The 19,827-nt window shown below is 43.1% G+C and overlaps 1 protein-coding gene across 1 annotated transcript in view; it reads right to left on the minus strand.

Moving 5' to 3' along the window:
* Positions 1 to 8,656: 8,656 nt before the first annotated feature.
* The window catches only part of RAB3GAP2 (RAB3 GTPase activating non-catalytic protein subunit 2), a 2,949,955-nt gene continuing 2,938,784 nt past the window's right edge, over positions 8,657 to 19,827 (minus strand). Inside the window, exon 35 of the mRNA XM_044061656.1 lies at positions 8,657 to 11,609. Within this exon, the coding sequence (XP_043917591.1) occupies positions 11,460 to 11,609 (150 nt within the window). The 3' untranslated portion in view covers positions 8,657 to 11,459. The remainder of the gene's footprint in view (positions 11,610 to 19,827) is intronic.

Genomic DNA, 19,827 nt, shown 5'->3' on the forward strand with positions numbered 1-19,827 from the left:
GAATTTTAGATCTACAGTAGCTGAAAGTTCAAAGGAAGGATAGACCAAAGCTTGCAAAATCATAGGAAGATCCCAAGGTAGTGTAGGGTCCTTGACTGGAGGGCGTAGCAAAAAGGTGTCCCTAAGAAAAGCTTTACAAAACTTAGAAGCCAAAGATGCTAAACCAATAACAAAATAAAAAGTTAGAAATGGCAGCAATCTGTAACTTGACTGTACAGTAACTAGCACCTTCCTTGAAAAGAAAAAGCTAGAAAGTCTAGGTCAACTGAAACTGGTGCTGTAAAAGTATCTGATTCTGCTCTGCCCAAAAGGAAAATCTTTTCCACTTACTTTTGTAAATCTTGCGAGTAGAGGGCCTATGTGATGAAATTAAAATATTTTGGACTGGAGAAGACAGCCTGGGAGACCTAGCCATCACTGGAAGTGGAAAAAACATGCGGTTAATTTTAGGGCCTGAATGTTGGGATGTGAATGCCCTGACAGGTGAGACAATAGATCCGGACTCAGATCCAAACTCATTGGGGGGGGGGGGGGGGGGCAGACCAAATGAGACCATAGAAAGGTGAACCTGGATTGTGCAGGCCAAAAGGGAGCAATGAGGACGACTTTGCTTTGCAACCTGGAAGCTTTCTGAAGAAACTTGGAAATCAAGGAGAGTGTTGCACAGGCATATAGTAGACCGGAGGGCCAAGCATGAACCACAGTGTCCCTCTGTAGGACTGTCCCTATGGAGAGATCAATGCAAAATACTTGCTGCATTTGTTGTTAAGGGGGGACGCAAAGAGGTTGCAGCAAGGATAACTCCATTTCTGGAAGACTGCCTCTACTATAGACAGATGCAGGGACCACTCATGAGGCATCAGCAGAACTCTGTTGAGTCTGTCGGCTAGAATGTTGACTCCCCCAAATGTGCATTGCCACCAGAAAGTGGTTGGAAGAAAGCACCCACTGCCAAACCCTCATCGCTTCTCGACAAAGGGGGTAAGACCTGGTACCTCACTGCTTGTTGAGGTACCAAACCACTGACATGTCTTTTCAGATTGCAATAGTCCCTTGAGGAAGAGAGCTGTCTAGTTCTTGCAATGCCAGAAGAACTGTTCTCATCTCGAGGACACTGATATGCAACTTGGTCTCTTGGGGAGTCTACGTGCCTTGGACCCTCCAACCCAGATAATGCCCCCCACACCCAAACTGAGAGGCATCCGTGGTCAACGTGGCAGCTGGGGAGGGGAGAACAAATGTTCATCCTAGAGTCACCTCTGGTGACTGGATCCACCAAAGAAGAGAATGCCTGCATACACAAGACAGTTTTATGGGAAGGTTCAAGGGATTCTGAGAAGAGACCACTGAACTGCTAGGGTCCACTGCAGAACACACATATGAAAATGTGCCATTTGGAGATGAGTTATGGTTGTTGCCATGAAACCCAAAGCCCACAGAATCAATGAGGCTGGGGGTGTTGTAGCAGATAAGAACTGGTTGACATGAGACCTTAGATTTAGTACCCTGTCTGGAGTAAGGTAAGTTTGAGCCACTGTTGTGTCTAGACGTGCCCCTATCAAGTCTATTGTCTGAACTGGATCTAGATGAGACTTTTGTCAGTTTATAGTGATGCTCAGGGTGGAAGCTAGGTTGAGGAAGTAATCCTGAGTCTGAAGGAGAAGATGCCTGGTTAGGGCGGTCAGGAGCCAGTCGTCCATCTATGGAAATAACTGATAACCTTGCAGTCACAGATGAGCTGCAACTACCACTAAACATATGAACATCCTGCAGGTGCCCAAAACTGGTAGTGACCGGTTCCCAGTCTGAAATGTAGAAAGGACCTGGAGCATCTGTCCATCTTGATATGGTAGCAAGCATCCTTGAAGTCTATAGAGCACATTCAATTGCCCATCTTTAGGAGGGGTAAGATGGATTGAATTGTGACCGTCCTGAACCTGGTGTGTTTCACTGACTTGTTCAGGTATGTGAGATCCAGTATTGGCTGCAAGTCTCCTGTCGTTTAGGTACTAAAAAGAATCTGGAGTAAATGCCTGATCTGACTTGAATGGGGGGACCTCTTGCATGACTCTTTTGTGAAGTAACTTTCTTATTTCTTGGGCCATGTCCTGCCTCTGACTGGGTGAAATGCTGGGGAGCGAAACTTTTGTTCGGGGATGTGGAAAAGGGAATGGAGTACGATCCTTAGCACCCATTTGTCATGTGTGATGGCCTCCCAAGCTTCTGGGTGCAAAGAAAATCTTCTCTGACTGCTTCCAGAGGAGAGCTGTTGGTCATTCCTTCAAGATTGCTAGAAAGGTTTGCCTAGGGGAGGTTCCCGTGATCCTTGATTTTACTGACCCCCTCAGCCACATGGATGACATTTACCATTGTGGCTGCAACCCCCTCTGCCTTGGGAGGGAGAGTCAACCTGAGTGTCCTGGAAAGGGCCCTGCGACTTCCGAAACCAAGTTTTCCTACTGCCATGGTGGTTCTTAGAAAAGGTCCATTGTGGAGTAGAAAAACAGATCCCGACGGCAGACACAGTCTTACCATCTTTCTCACTTTGGGTCAAGGTGTCGGATACTGTAGGCCCGAACAAGATGGAGCCTTCAAATGAGGCATTAATGAAGCACTCTTTGAAAGGCTCCACAAAACTGCACAACCTCATCCAGGCATGATGCCAAATAGCAATGCTTGAACCGACTGCCCTAGAGGTATCCTATGCAGCGTGAGAATTAAGACTCATGGACACATTAGCTAGGGAATGTAGGGTGGCCAACCTAGAGGAGACAGACTCCAGCTACTCAGAAGGTACAGATCCCGGGACAGAGCTAGAAAGTTCCTTAACTACGTCCCTTTGTAGCTGGGTAAAGTGGGAGAGGTAGTTTAAAGCCCGAAGAACAAAGGTAGATGAGGCATAGACCCTCTTACCAAATCTGTCCAGAGCCCAGGAATCTCTATTTGGGGGATAGACAGAAGAGCTATCCTGAGCGAGCTCCTTCTTGATGGCTGATGCCACAACCAATGCATCTATTGGGATTCCTTTAGACCAAAGCTGCTTGTCAACTGGGGCACTCAAAATTTTATCAGCACACTTGGGTATGGATTCTACTTTATCCGGTTATTTCCAAGCCCTCGATGACACCAGTTGGATCAGCGGCTCGATCGGGGAGGGGGCACCTAGGTGGTACATGAGCTGGCCCTGAAAGCATCCAACACCGATTCCCTCCAGGGAAGGGGTATGGGAGGACCATCTACCCTTCTGGCAAAGGATTTCAAGGATGTCTTCAAAAGGAAACTTCTTTGAGTGGAGATCTGGGAGACCCTTCACCATGTTTGAAGTCGGTATTCATGGTGAGGGATTCCATAGGGGAATCCACGTGCCTCCTTTTACATGGTTTCTTCCTAGGGTCCTCTTTGGCAGGAGGGGTGCTCTGGAGAGGTGTCAGAAGAAGCATGGGGATCCACTGAGGGAACAATGTGGAAGCTGTCTGGGACCGGCTGTCCATATGGTAGCTTAGAGGTTTCAGGCACAGTTCCATAGTGCGACCAGGGAGGTTCCACTGTGGTAGGCTCCGAGGGTCTCTCAGGAACAGAGAGAAACCTCTCCACCACTTCGAATGTGGAAGGACTCCAAATGACCTGGAAATATCCCACTGGGGCCAAAGCCACTGGAGAAGCACCGCCCAGAACAAAAGGGCCTCGAACTCCAAGGGTGAGACAGAGCCAAAATGTCAAAGGCCGAGGCCCCAAGGGGAAGATATGGCTCAGAGGCCTTCAGAGTCAAAGTCAACCCCCCCCCCCCCCGGAGCCTACCTTGATGCTATGGTTTAGAGAGACACATGGAACTGGCGCAGCCAGAGCCGAACAAGTCTGGGAGAATGTCGGAAGCAAAGAAGAAATTTCTATCACCTCTGACACCCAGACACAATGGAACTGACAACTCCAAAACCAAAGGGTGAATCAGAGAAGGAGCTTTTCAGCTGGAATGGGGAGAGCCTCATGGAACCAGATGCAAACAGAGTGGACATAAGCCCCATATGGAGCTGTGTCTCGAGAAACTGCCTCATGAGCTTACCCACATCCCTAGAGGACAGGTTCTGGGAAGACCTAGATGAAGCAGATAAGGGAAATCGGGGAGAACTCAGATGGGAAAGGAGCACAGATCTTCCAGGAGGAACTGGCAGAGAAGACCCCGTTTCTGACACAGCTGGAGCCGATGCCGGGTGAACACCACTCAGCCCAGTAGCCTCAGAGGAGGAACAGGGCAGAGGAGAGGAGGAGGTGAGAGAACTCGGAGCCGGGTGGGTCAGTTCCAAAGACTTTGCCTTCTTCCATGGAGGGTCCGAGGGGGACCTCATGGGCGATGGTCTCCTGGACTCCCAGACATCTTTGGGCTTTTTAGCTGGGGGTTGAGCCCCCGATGAGGAAGGAGCCCATGAGGTGGTGGAAGGAGGAAGCAAACCCTTTAAAATTAGCTTGTTTCTCCTATTAGCCAGAGCCCAAGGGTGAAAAGCCCTGCATATCTCACAAGGGGCTTCCAAGTGAAGAGGCCCGAAACAATAGATGCACTCCCCCATGGGCATCAGATAAAAGAATCTTCTGCCCACAAGTGCATTTCTTGAACCTCAAAGCCTTCTGACCAGCCATAGGGACAGAAAGGGAAAGCGAAAAGAGAAAGAAAAGAAAAAGGGCGTCAAACAGGAAAGTGAAACTTTTTTTTAATAGAAAAGCCTGACGGGGACACCCCGAGGACCAGACAGATAAAGAGAAGACAGAAGGGTAGGAGAAAAGCCAAACATTTGTAGAAACACACCAAAAAAATGCTGTGGAGAAGCTCAAGCGGAACTCACTGCTGAACACCAAGTGTGGCAAATGAGATCTCAGGTAGCGTGGGGGAGCAGGGCATTGTGAGTAGGTATGAGGAATTCAAGTTTGGATTCTCAAGCTGTGAGAAGGTGGCTGATTGGTTCCAAGGGTCAGAACTGAGTCCCTTAGGTTAATGGAATGAGTTGGGCAACATCAGATCCATTGCATTCATGAATGTTACTTTTTTATGGATTGCTACTGCATACTTTTTATGATGCAGCAACCTTCTGAAGGAATAGTTCATTGCAAGTAGATCTGTGCAGATTAACAAGAACTTTCAATGCAAAAAAGAGCCAAACAGATTTTTTCCAAAAAAAAAAAAAAAAAACTGCTGAAGCCAAGCTGTACAACACTGAAAGCAAAATAATTTGTAAAATATGCAAATTTTTTCAATCACTTATTTAAACATACATTTTGGTTCAATAAGGTTTTCATGTTTTCTTGATAGACTAAAATTCAAAGGTTCAAAATGCACTTTCATTTACAGAAAAATGCACATTGTGCATAATGTTGTAATACAGTTCACCAAATCATAAATGCAGCGAATAACTACACACTGACAAAATAGATTGTTGCCTGGCTCACTTTCATTATCTTTTGATATTGACATGTTGATGTCAGAACCAAAGCTGCTGGATTTGTACTGCAATAGCCAGAAGTACTTCTTCTGGTTATGTATATAATTTATTTATCTACTTGTCTGTAACAGAATGTTTGAGCTCCTTTGATGGTGTTTACTGAATGATGTTTCAACTGCACATCTGACTTCCCGAGAAGAGAATCAGTATTGATGCAAGTGCAGAAATTCCCATAAAAAATACCAGTAAATCCATGAAACACTGCGCCAGCTCTGATTTCACACAGTTAAATCCCTGCCGGCAACCAGGATGACCTCAGACTGGCTAGAAAGGGAAGGACTGGGAATGAGTGTCTGACACTGACATGGAGACATAGATGAATGCAATGCTACATCTACTGAAGAACAGGTGTATGACATGCATGAAATCAGGGAGGAATACTTAGTCTGCAAAACTGCATTCGAGTAGCAGACTTAATTCCACTAGTGTGGGATTGCACACATGGGAGGGTGTAGCAGGCCGTTGCACATGTACATCAGCTGCTGAGGATGGAGTGAAGGCCATCAATGGTGAGAGGCTAGATGGTCATTAGGCTCGGGAAAGCTAGAAGCATGTATAGCAAGAGCCATAAAAAATTATGCTATCACAGGATGTGGATATCAATGAAGACAGGGCTCCTATCTAGGAGAAGAGATATTCAGCAACACCACATATAAGCTGTGATGATGGTGGTTATAGGGATCTACAACAACAGTGTCCGGCAGGGTTTTGGGATAATGATGGACTGTCTTCTTTATTATACAGATGGAAAAAAGTGAAGTGAGGCTGTTTTCTTCAGTAACTGATAAGGAGAATATAACATTATGGCTCTGCAACAAACAATGGCATAACATCCAAGTTCCTAAAGGCATGTGCTACCTTCCATGCTAAACCCTTTTAATCTATCATTGACCAATCATTAACTGAAAGTTCTTTTCTTGACTTGTGGAAAACTGCTGTTACTCCACTTCCTAATCAAAGTCCCTCAAACCAGCTAAATTCATACTACATCATTTCTTTACTATTCCCTCTAATAATGTATTAGAAAGGGCTGTCTCTTCACAACTGTCAATGTATCTCAGTGACTAACGGCTCCTATGTAAAAACCAAGATGGATTCAGGAAAGGACATAGTACTCAAAACAACTGTTCCTTCAAAATCAGAGTTGAGATTCTCTCTCTCTCTCTTCACAATAAGAGTTGAGATTCTCTCGCTCTCTGGCTCCCCTTGTCCCTACAGACATGCAGTGTAGATGGACACTGGTGTGTCCCAAAGCTTAGTATCAGGACCACTAACTTTCAATATTTTTATTAATGATTTTAAAATATCCCTCCCTGTAATTCAAACAAGATTTTATGCTAAGATGGTAAAGCTGGTATCAGACACGTCCCCTGACACTGTTAGTAAGTACCTCTCTATTAACATGAAGAAAATTAATGTTTGGGTTAACTCCATAGGCTTCACCCTAAATTTTAAGAAAATAGAGGCCAAGATGTTTGGAACCTCCAAATGTCTGACACCTCAATATGGATGTCTAAGTACCATTAGTCAATCTAAAAACATTGGCTTCTGGCTAGACCCCTAACTATTTTTCTTAATTCAGACTAAAAAAATAATAGGAAAAATGAAAAAAAAACTCTTTTGGAGCACAATGTAAATACATTTACTTCCTCGAGATGCCAAAAGAACCTTAGCCAAGGCTGAGTTACAGCACAATGGCAAAAAAATTTCAGAACCAACCAATATTGCCAACATCCTGTCAGATAGGTTCAGTGCTAACTTTACCCCCTCTCACCCCCTAAAAAGCCCATATCTATACAGGAAGAATGCAGAGTCCCTGTAATCACAACTACGCAGGTAAAAGCTGCAATCTCTAAAGCCAAAAACACAGCATCCACGGGACCGGACAATATCCCAGGCTGCATTTTACACGAACTTCAGAACGAACTGGCTCCCCACCTCAACACCATGTTCAATCATAGCCTCACATCAGGCTTCATGCCCACTGAATGGCGCATAGCAACAGTTATCCCACTCCACAAAGAACCACTGATCCCAGGAACTATCGCCCTATTAGCCTGACGAGCCTGGTCTGCAAGGCCATGGAACGTATCATCATGGAACTCATAAACAAAGGCATTGGTAACCTCCAAACTCTGGACCTCACCCAGTTTGGGTTTGTGAAAGGCAGATCATGCCTCCTGAACCTGATCGACTTCTTTGAGCCAGTCACCAAAGCCGTAGACAAGGGTAAGGTGGTTCACACAGCCTATCTTGATCTCGCACCAACATAGGTGACTGATGGAACTGGCAAGAAGGATAGGCATGTCTATTCTTCGGGAGAGGACACATGCTGGTGAAGATAGATCACTTGCTGAGCAGTTGTGTAGCCCACAGCTTGAAGAAATCAGCAGCTGAGATGTGTGGGCAAGTTGAGGATGCATGGTTTCTCTATGGACAAGGGCAGGCATGCCCTCATATGTCATACCTTATGGCCTTTCCCAGCCTACAAATAAATATAAGCATGTGAGGGAGGGCAAGACCTAGGGAAAAGTACCAGCTTGGTCATAGTATGATGGGCTCAGCTTCCTTGCTCCTCTCCCCAGCCATAATGTGGACTTTAGCCACTATGGCTGAAGAAGGAAATCTCATCTGGGGGGATTGGAAGCATTCAGTAAGAGGTAATGCCAGAGTGCCTCAATGCAGAACCTTTGGGGAAGGAAGGAGCAATAGGGAAAAGCTGGGGTCTGAAGTCAGCAGAAAGCTGGAAAAAAAAAGAGAGAAAAAAGGATATTTGTATGCAATTTTCAGGACAAGACCTCTCAAAAATAACACTTTCATTTTGTTTTGCAAAACCTAATAACTTTCAGGCAAAGTAGACAACAGAATCTCATATCTGTGTATGCCTGGTAAAACATATGAATATATGTATTTTGATATAAAATATAAAATGACAAAAATATCACTGTTAGCTGCATAAATGCCAGTTCTCCTGATAACATTTGCTGTAAAAACTCAGGAAATTCTAATATACTTGGGTACAAAGCACACTCAAGAATGCCATTCTACCTTAAGAATTTCACAGCACCTCCATCCTGATTTACATGTCAGCACAATCCCTTTTGTCAGTAGACAGCCTAGTCATCTCCCTACATGGAATAACAGATTTGTTGCCTTGGCTGGTAAAATAAAATTTAATTTTTACTTCTGGTCAAATGAGTACTTAGTGCACATATATTCCAGGCATTATTTTTCATAGACTTTTACAATGTTCAAACTTTCCCCAGGTAGACAATGGGTACAGTGATAGTCTGTGATTAAAAATAAAACATCTGAAACACTGGCTTTAATGACTGTACATGAGGTTATAAGTCAATCCTTCTAAGGCAGTTTACAATAAAAATAAGGACTCTTAATAAGATACTTGGGTATAAAACACAATCTAGGTCATTCTACTCAAGGATTTTACTGCATTTTAATCTTGATTTACATGTAAGCAAAATGCCCTTATCATTAGAAGGGAGTCTACACCTATCCCTGTATTCAGTAGCTGTAATGTTGCTTTGGCTGGTGAAGTAAAAATTATTTTTTACTTCTAGATTAATGATGACTTAGCACGCACATATTCTGGACACCTAGTTCAACCAGCTCTGTGGGCAGTGGTCACATAACCCTCAGGTGGAAACTTGGTATAATGTCAGACCGTGACAACAAAAGCCACTGAAACAATGAATATGTTAAATGCATATAACTAGCTAAATTTCATTTGCCTTAAGGTACTTTACATTAAGAAATTCAGGGACTTCTAATAAGATTATTGGTTAAAAAACACACATGCATACTCTTCTAGTGGAATGCACCTCTTCTGAAAGAATACACACCACCACTGACAACGTAGTTTTCACAAATATAATGGAAATATTGCCTTTTCACTGTTACTTCCCCCAACAAACCATGACAATAATCACTGAGAAGTGATCCTATAGCTGCCCTTTAATTTCATACATCAACCGCCCTTCCAAAAATGATTACCTCATTATGAACACTTTTTTATATCTCATTAACGAGAAATAAAAAATACAACGGGCATAGTGTCATATTTCAACTTGCTGTTATTAGGCACAATAAAATGCCTCCCAACAAGCCATAATATTTTTAATCAATAATGATTATCTACCAACCCTGTGCTTTTCTGGTACAGCTTGCCTCCTCACCCCAACCACCAAACGACATCCATCTTCTGTATACACCACTGATGTTTCTGAGGAAAGTGAAAAAAAAAAAAAACAATGTCCATAGAAATTTATTTCCACTTGTTGCCCTTGGACACATATCCATGAATCCTGCCCCACTCCAATAACCATATCTATGACTGTTTTGCATGAATAATGTAACTATTTTCTGCTTTCATAAACAGTTTGCCTCCAAAAACAGGATGGCCACTTTCAGAGCACATTTCTGATGTACGACTGTGAAGAAAGTAGTCTCAATAATGAATTTTTACTAGTTATTCACAGACATGCACTGCCTTTAGGCTAGCCAGACCACTTAACTGCCCTATGTTTTCTACCTCACTCTCCAAAGAAAGCTACTTTCTGTGTACCCTCTGATGTTAGGATGCCGTGAAACTGAAACAAAAAAATGATCATAGTACAATAACTCAATTTATAATTCTTATACCTGTACACTGTTCCCAAACCACAACAATGATCATTCTATCTAAACAGGATAAAGAAGAAGCCTGCTTCTTTCTTGAAAATGGAAGAGATGCCCTTCACCACAAATTCTGGAATGTTCATTACTGAGTTGGTTGTTTATCTCCCTCTCTCTTGGAGTATTAAATCAAGTTCCACTACCTTCACATTGTATTACTAAAGACTTTACTCTTATCTCCATCATCTGTGACCCAACTATGTGGTCATTAATCAGGCTACCACAATTTCTCAGATTAAAAATATGCTCCTAGTAGAACTTAATTTTAAAATAATGGCAAATCACTGCTAAATGTGCAAAGAAGCTAGCTTACAGTAACAATTTACTGCTGCCGCTCCCATATGGATGTGAAGGCATGTCACTTAATGCATTAACAAATCACTACTGGAGACTGAAACAGTTCCTATTCTCTGTACAAACCTCCCTTCAAAATATTTATCTTGCATGGCCTTAATACTTCTACCCCTCAATCTCACATGTGAAAATGAATCCCCTACCTACAGACATTAATTACAGCTTTAGTGCAGTGTTATAATTTAATGCATATATTAAGTCTGCAGCATTTACTTGCCTGTATACTGTATGGCTTTCATACACTCCACAAAAAGACATTAATCATCTGTAAACTTTAGTTTTTAAATTTTTAAACAAGATTACATTTATATATAAAATTCAGACATGCACTTCTTAAAAAGCAATAAATAAAGCAAATTAACAGGTGAAATTTCTCTGACTTGAACATTAGTTTGGTAGTTTTCCAAGACAATCAGATGCCTCGCCTTCTAAACTCAATCTGAGAAGAAAGGTGGTTGCCACCAGTAAAAGTTTCTTGTGTGTAAAGTCTGCTACGTATGCAGTCACAGAAACCACAGTAGGAACCAATCATATATGCTATGTAATAATGCCTTTTTGCATAAAAGAAATTATAACAAATAACTATCAAGTTTTAGTGCAGTGTGAAAATTAAGCTTTCTTTTTTAGATTAGACCCTCATTTGACTAGAAACAAAAGCATTCTCATGTCTGTCTTGTTACTTCAATTCTACAAATCATGGTAACTGTAATTACTAAAAGAACACTTAAAATTCACAGCATCTATACATTAGTTTAGATGCATGATCACACTGAAGTAAGAGGCAATACTGGAGTGAGCAGCGCTGCAATATTGCATCAGTCTGGAATCTAACTGCAGTGTAGGTAGTGAAAATCCTTTATGTCACCAAAACGTGATAGGGCTTCCTACTGCAGTCCACGAACACATAAATAGATAATAATATGATCATGACAAAGACATTGCTTCTACTGCATCTATCAGGTGTAGTGCAAGACTGTACTGGCCATGGTTCTCAGGCAACAGTTCTAGTACTTTGTTCACCAGCTTAGCTGTGGTTCCTATAGGTACGTCTGTGTTCTGAAGATACTGGGGATCCTGCAAAGGTATGAGAAATACTGTTACAGAACGCAAATACATGTACACTAAGGCAAAAATGTTCAGAAAAATAAATTCAATCTGACTGACCACAACAAAAAGCAGATGGTATGAAAGACAGCAATGCAAAAATGCAGCTGCTCTCCAAACCTGCAATAAACTGTCAGAAACTGAAATTAATTCAGGATCCCTAGCATGGTATGCAAAGCTCCTGTGTAAGAATGCAACATATTTTCTGATCTTGCAATAACAGAAATAAGGCCGAGCTTGCTTAGCTACTAATACAGTTAAACATAATATAAATAGTACACAACCTTGGGGTATGGGCTGCAAATATCCAGATTCCTGACAGGTTAGAAAGAAACTACCTGGCAACCTGGCTTTACTTTAGGAAAAAAAAATCAGTTAAAATCTCAGTAAATCAATCCTAAAACATTTTTTGTAAGAAGCAATTCTTAACACATACTTCAGAAAACCAGTGTGCCAAGCAATCACAGCCCTTAAGGCAAAATAACATACCCAACATACTAGTAATAGGTGACTCTATAGTCAGGCACACTGACGTCCCACTCACTAGGCTGAATAAGGAGAAGGTTACTGTTAGCTGCTGTCGGGTGCCAGGATTCGCCACATAACACAAGCACTCAGGTCAATCCAGAACAAGTAGAAATATGACTCTGTCATTGTCCATGTTGGTGTGAATGACCTGAGCCGTACCTCCCTGGACTACATGAAGAGAAATATGTAAGAGCTCTCTAATCACGTAGCCCAGGCTGGTATGACCCTGACCAGCATCCTGCCCTCACCAAGAATGATGCCATGGTATAAAGAAAAAATTATCAATTTCAACAATTGGCTAAGTTTCTGGTGTCATTCAAAGGGGATCCAGTGTCTGTCCGCCTGGGATGACATGCTCGACAAGCCACACTGCTTCACTAGAGACGGCTTGCACTGGTCACCCTTAGGCTTTCGAATACTGGCCTAGGCTCGTGCCACCCTCATAGTGCCTTTTTTAGGCAAGGCTCAAAAGACAAACTAACCGCCGTAAATAACACAAGTAACAAAAAACTGAGGGTAATGCTACTCAATGCCAAAAGTCTAAACCTCAAAATGCACACACTTGAGGCAGTACTCAGTACAGAGAAAATCGATATATGTGCAGCAACAGAAACCTGGTTTAAGGCTCCAGAGAGCATCCCAGCACTACCAGGCTACAACCCATACCATACATTTCAGCCACAGAATCCGGACCGAAATACAAAAGGCGGGAGTGTATCCATATTCATCAAGGATACACACACCTCCACGTTAGTGGCACAGCTCGATGCTTCAGAGATCATCCATGTGCAACTAACAATGGGCAAAGCTGCAATTCAAATTGCAGCGTGCTACAGATCACCCACCATGTCCTAGGATCCCCATTCCACGTTTCTGGAAACACTAGGAAACATAAAGGTCCTACCAAACACCCTAATATTGGGTGATTTCAATTACCCAAACATTAACTGGGAGAACTACTCAAGTACTAACTCCCTTGCCCAACATTTCCTAGAATTTTAAACTCAAACGCCCTGGATCAACTGGTCAACACTCCCACCAGAGGTGACAACATATCGGATCTGGTCATCACCAACATGGGCGACCGGTGTTCCACACCGGAGGTCAGCCCCTTGCTGGTTAGATCTGACCATAAACAAATCATTTTGGATATCCACATTCTGCCCCCACCCCCGGACAAGGAAGCCACCGTGAAAAACTTTTCAAAAGCAAACTTCACGTTACGTAAGACCGAGGTGGGAAGTTTCAAAGCCCCCATGCTAAAGGATAACGCTGTCCAAGCTGCAAAATCCTTTACTAATGCATTCTACAAGCACCTACAAGAATGCATGGTTCGTGCTATCCCAAGCAAAACCAAGACTCTCTCCTCCAAGAAAAGGAAACCAGTCTGGTGGACCCCTGCCATAAACAAGCTATACAATAGAAGGAGTAGACTAGTACAGAAAAGAGTAAAATCCCAAGAAGGGAAGACATCCCTGATCAGTATCCACAAGAAACTACGATCCCTCATAAAATCATCCAAGGCGAGCTTCGAAAGAAAAATTGCCAAAGACTCCAAATATAACCACAAGGCATTCTTTACCTATGTCAAGAATCTAAGTGGCAATGTTCAGATCTGCTCGGAGTTAGTGCAAAATGGCACAAAATACACTGAACTGACTGATATCGCCAACATCCTGGCAGACAGGTTCAGTGCAAACTTCATCCCCCCTCTCACCCCCAAAAGGGCCCATATACCAGAAGAATGTAGAGACCCTGAAATCACAGACACTCAGGTTAAAACAGCACTCTCCAAAGCCAAAAACACAGCATCAATGAGGCAGGACTGCGTCCTACACAAGCTCAAAGACGAACTAACCCCTCCCCTAAACACACTGTTCAAACTCAGCCTCTCCACAGGCTTCATACCCATAGAGTGGCGCACAGCAACAGTTATTCTGCTCCATAAAGGTGGAGTCACAACAGACCCTGGGAACTATCGCCCTATAAGCCTGACTAGCTTGGACTTCAAGGCTATGGAGCGCATCATCATGGAACTCATTAACAGAGACATTGGGAACCTCCAAACACTGGACCCTACCCAGTTTGGCTTTGTTAAGGGCAGATCATGCCTCCTAAATCTGGGTGGACTTCTTTGAGACAGACAGTTACCAAGGATATAGACGAGGGAAAGGTGGTACACACAGCCTATCTAGACCTCGCAAAGGCCTTCAACACCATTCCGCATTCTGGTATTATAGACAAGCTCACCAGCCTGAACATAAACCCTACATCACAAAATGGGTTGCCAACTGGCTTAGGGACAGAACCCACATGGTAAGAGTTGCGGGAGCTAGGTCTGACTCTAAACCGGTTACAAGTGGCATTCCCCAGGGCTCAGTCCTAGGACCCCTCCTGTTCGGCATATACTTCTCAGAGGTACAGGCAAGCAAAGGAGGGCTATGGCTGACCAAGTTCGCAGACAACTGCAAACTAGGGGCTATAACTGACTCTCCGGCTGACAAAGACATCCTCCAAAAGGGTCTCATTGAGACGGATACCTAGTGTCAAAATCATGGCCTCAAGCTAAATGCCAAGAAGTGCATAGTCATCCCCTTTGGAAAAAACAAAGTACCCACAAACTACCACATAGGTGGTAGTCCCCTAGATAAGGAATACGTAATAAGGGATCTGGGGACCCAAGTAGATAGTAATCTCTCCTTTGAAAATCACATTGCCAAAGTGATTAGAAAATCATTCTATGTGGCCCACCTAATCACAAATGGTTCGCATCCAGATCAAAATAGGTCATTGTGCCCCTCTACTCATCACTCATCAGACCCATCATAGAGTACAACTCCTCATTTGGGATGTACCTTACAAGACACCTGCAACAGCTGGAAAGACCACATAAGTACCTCACCAAGAGGATCACTGGCCTCAAACAGATGCCCTATGCAGCTCGAATGAAGAAACTCCAGCTGTACTCAGTTGCATACTGTCTACTCAGAGGTGATCTCTGCCTGACATACAAGGCCACGTCCAACCCAGAATTGATGGACATGCTCCACCTAAAGAAAACCATATCCCCTCGAGCCACACGCTCTAGGGATCTAAACCTCACCACAACAATAAATAGGATGTGCTGGAGGGATATATTCCTGTCCCAGAAAATTCCCATGCTTTGGAACAAGATTCCAATCTACATTAGGCAGAGCTCCTCGATAACACTCTTCAACAGAAACACTGAGTGGATGGGAAACAAAGTTTACCCCGGGGATCACTTCAGTGGCTCTGCTGGACAGAGGCACAGGGAACTAATCTAAGGGGGCAGCGAAAGCCAACACATTCTGGTTAGGCTTATAAATGCCTTCGGGCAGATAGCCTAGTATCTACCTATGAATCTATCTTGATTAAAATTCCTACTCAACAATAAATTGGCCCTGGACAGCATTTTTTTTCACTATTAAATGATTCTAAACTGTTACACAGACTTTTTTTTTCATATATATATATATATATATATATATATATATATATATATATATATATATATATATATATATATAAAAGCAAGAAGATATGTAGTTTTTCATTGTATAGTATAAGCACAGTAGTTTGCCTGAATGTACTACCCTCTTTCACAGTGTAAGGATTCCTTTTCGTTCTTTCTTATCTACATACTGTGTGTTCACGAAAAAGTAACTTGGTTTCCTCCTACAGACCTTTTCTTACAAAAATAAATCTTTTATGTGAACCAAGGAGGTTACAATATTTAACACAGGGGCCGAGCCTATCAGATCCGAGGGGGACTTGGGATCTGAAGGAGGCCCCCTAGGAAGTTCTGGTCAGAAATCCTTATTGTAGAATTCAGTCCCCCCCTTTTTTAAGTGGGGGGGGGGCGCAGAAGAAACCAGTAAAGCCATAGATCTCCATAAAATTAGAACATTGCAGGAATGAAAAGTCTTGTCCATACCTCTCAACTTCTTAGTGCAATAAATCTGGAGAAAGCCATAAAAGAAGTGGGATAAGGAGCCTAAAAGATAGGCAAAATTTTTAAATATTGCTCTTACAAACTTAGCAAGTTGATTGAATAACAAGTTTGGCATTAACATGAAAATTCTAAAGGGTATGAAGTCAAACTTGAAAGTCTGTCATATTATCTAACTTCATACTTTAATGATTACCACTAATTTGCCAGAACAAAACACAATTTTATGAAAAACGGACCAAAAATGTGGTATTGTGTACCCTGCATTTTCTAGACATGAAGGCTGAAACTCCAATGCCTATCATTATGTAGGGAATTAAATACTTTCAGATTTATACTACAGTGACAACCTTTGGAAAAAGGCACCACTTGAATGGAGCAAGCAAAGAGGTAACAAGCCAAACACTCTGACACTTTAAATGGGTTAGCCATGGCACTGACACTTTTGGCTAGCAGAAATCATCATCGGAAATGTATCGAAACCAAAAAACACACCATGAGACAGTAGACTGCTAAAAGGTTGAGTTAGCAGCCAGACAAAAACCAACGACGAAACTGCTGATGAAAAATTAGAAGTTATGTACCTATCATAACGTTCCATGTTAGTTGTCTTCTCTCGCCTTCTTTCTTGCTGGATGGGTTCGGAGCCGATCCTCGGCTCCGACTCGGCACTTGCTAAGCTCGAGAGCTAATTTTACCAGCTTGAGGCAACCCTATATCCCATGATGCAAGGCGGAGATTACTCAGATCTTGTTTGGTAGCTAAAGAAATAGCAGTATTTTCTTCCAACTTAGGAGGAAGAAATAAAAAATACTAAATAACATCATAACCCTCTAGAAAGATTCCACATAATCTAGTGACACTAGGAGTTGAACAGCTAGAAAAAGGTAATAACCTCTTAATAGAAGATGTATAATCTTCTCGGTCTGACCAGGCTAGGGGAAGGAGGGGGCCAAGAAAGAAGGTGAGAGAAGACAACTAACATGGAACGTTATGGTAGGTGCATAACTTCTAAATGTTAAGTTGTCAATCTCGCCTTCATTCTTGCTGGATGGGACCGCGTCCCTAGCACCTCTATCCTGGGTGGCTCAATGGAACAGACTCTTGAGAACGGTGGAACCAAAATTTGCTCTGTCTCTGGAGACCAAATCTAATTTGTAATGTGAGACAAAGGTATGAGGAGAGGCCCATGTGGCTGCTGCACAAATAGTTTCTATTGGAAGTCTAGCTTGAAAAGCTGTAGATGTAGCTAGAGCTCTGGCAGAATGGGCTTTTGGGTTAGAAACCAACTCTTTGCCTCTGAGCTGATAAATGTAAGTGATCACGGAAGACAGCCACCTAGATAAAGTTACCTTAGAAACTGGAAGGCCTTTCCTGTTCTCTGCATAGGATAGAAAAAGTTGATCAGATTTCCTAAAAATTTTTGTCTTATCCAGATAATATCTCAGCTGACGGTGAACATCGAGATAATGTAAGTTTTGTTCAGCTCTATCAGAATAATTCGGGAAAAATACTGGAAGATCAATGGACTGATTTAGGTTAGTCTGAGATGCCACCTTTGGTAAGAAAGACGGATTAGTTCTTAGGGATACCCTATCTTTGTGGAATATTAGATAGGGAGGGTGAACACAGAGAGCATGAAGCTCAGATACTCTCCTGGCAGATGTAATGGCAACTAGAAAAAGTGTCTTCCAAGAAAGCAATTTCAAGGAACAGGCAGCTGCAGGTTCGAGCGGGGAAGAATCAAGGATGTTAAAACTAAATTTAGATCCCACTGTGGTGGGGGTCTCTAATAGGAGGTTTCAAAAAGATACCTCGAAGGAATGCCTTGCAAAGTTTATGTGACATAATGTTGTGGTCCAAAAACCTATATGAAAATTTGAAATGGCTGCCAGTTGAACTTTCACTGTGGAAGAAGAGGATCCTGAATTAAAAATGTCAGCTAGGAAGTCCAACACCGAATGAATTGGAGCAGTATAGGGGTCTATGTTCCTAGCTTTTGCCCAGAAAGAGAAACGTCGCCATTTACTACTGTAGATCTTTCTGGTAGAAGATTTTAGGGAAGCTACTATGATATCCCGTACAGGATTAGAAATCATAGGAAGCCTGGCTAAGGATGGAAGTGGAGCAACCAAGCAGTGAGGTTGAGAAAAGGTATGGATTGGTGCAGTTGACCCGACTGGTGGGTCAGAAGATCTGGAACCGGGTCCAGATGCCATGGCTGTACCAAGAGGTAATGATGTAGGAACGGAAACCAAATCTGTCGAGGCCAATAAGGGGCAATGAGAATCAACTTGGCTCTCAAGGCGGTTGCTTTCTGAATTAGCTGAGGTATCAGCGGAAAAGGAGGAAAAGCATAAAGAAGTCCCCGGGGCCAATCTTGGGTTAGAGCATCTCTGGGGGGATGGCCTGGAAGGGGGAAGAGAGAGAAGAAGTTTTGAGGTGTAGCGAAAAGGTCGCAGCAAGGAAGGCCCCACTTCTGAAAAATCTCTTCCGTCACTGACTGTTTGAGAGACCACTCGTGAGGCATGAGAATAGCTCTGCTCAATCTGTCCGCTATGATGTTGGATTTCCCGGGGATGTGTGTTGCTATCAGAAACCGGTGAGAGGAGATTGCCCATTGCCAAAGTCTGAGAGCCTGTCGACACAGTGGACAGGACTTGGTTCCGCCCTGTTTATTTATGTACCACACTACGGACATATTGTCCGTTTGGACTGCAACAGTTCCCAGGGGAAGAGAGTCGTTGAGGGCTTGCAATGTTAAAAGCACTGCTCTCATCTCCAGAACATTTATGTGCAGATGGTACTCGAAAGGTTGCCAAGTGCCATGGACCATTCTGCCCTGATAATGCCACCCCCACCCGATCAGGGAGGTGTCCGATGTAACCGTGGCAACCGGGGCAAGAGGAACAAATGGTCTGCCTTGATGGATTTGAGGGGACGATATCCACCAAGTCAGATGTCTTTTGCAAGTTGGAGTTACTATGATCTCGTGACGCATGGGAAGTTGTTGAAAGGACCATTGGGTGAATAGCATCCATTGTAGCAGCCGCATGTAAAAGCGGGTGAGGGGAAGAAGTGTTATGGCGGCCGCCATAAGAGACAGTACTTTCAGAGCAAATCTGGCCTAATTTTGTTGCTGAATAGAATCACTTGGACGTGTCTTTGAATGTCCAAGATCCTTTGGTCTGTCAACCTTGCAGAAAGTTGTACGGTGTTCAAATTTGCGCCTATAAAAGTAATATACTGACAAGGCGACAAGGCAGATTTTTTGAAATTTATAGAAATTCCTAGCCCTCTGCAAGTGTGAATGGTGTAATTTCTAGCTTGGAGAAGCTGATGCCTGGTGGTGGCAGTGAGGAGCCAGTCGTCTAGATATGGAAACACCTGGAATCCTTGACGTCTCAGGTGAGCCGTAACCACTGCCATGCATTTGGTGAACACTCTGGGGGCTGTAGTGAGTCCAAAGGGCAGGGCTCTGAATTGGAAGTGACTGGTCCCCAGCCGAAAGCGGAGAAATCTTCTGGAGCGTCTGTGAATTTTTATGTGATAGTACGCATCCTGAAGATCTATCGAGCACATCCAATTGTCCTTGCCCAGAAAGAGCAGAATGGACTGAAGCGTGACCATCCAGAATCTTGATTTCTTTACAAACTTGTTGAGATTGCTCAGATCTAATATTGGTCTCCA

This window comes from Protopterus annectens, chromosome 1.part0, assembly GCF_019279795.1.
Source record: "Protopterus annectens isolate FY-2018-M chromosome 1.part0, PAN1.0, whole genome shotgun sequence".
Lineage (NCBI taxonomy): Eukaryota > Metazoa > Chordata > Ceratodontiformes > Protopteridae > Protopterus > Protopterus annectens.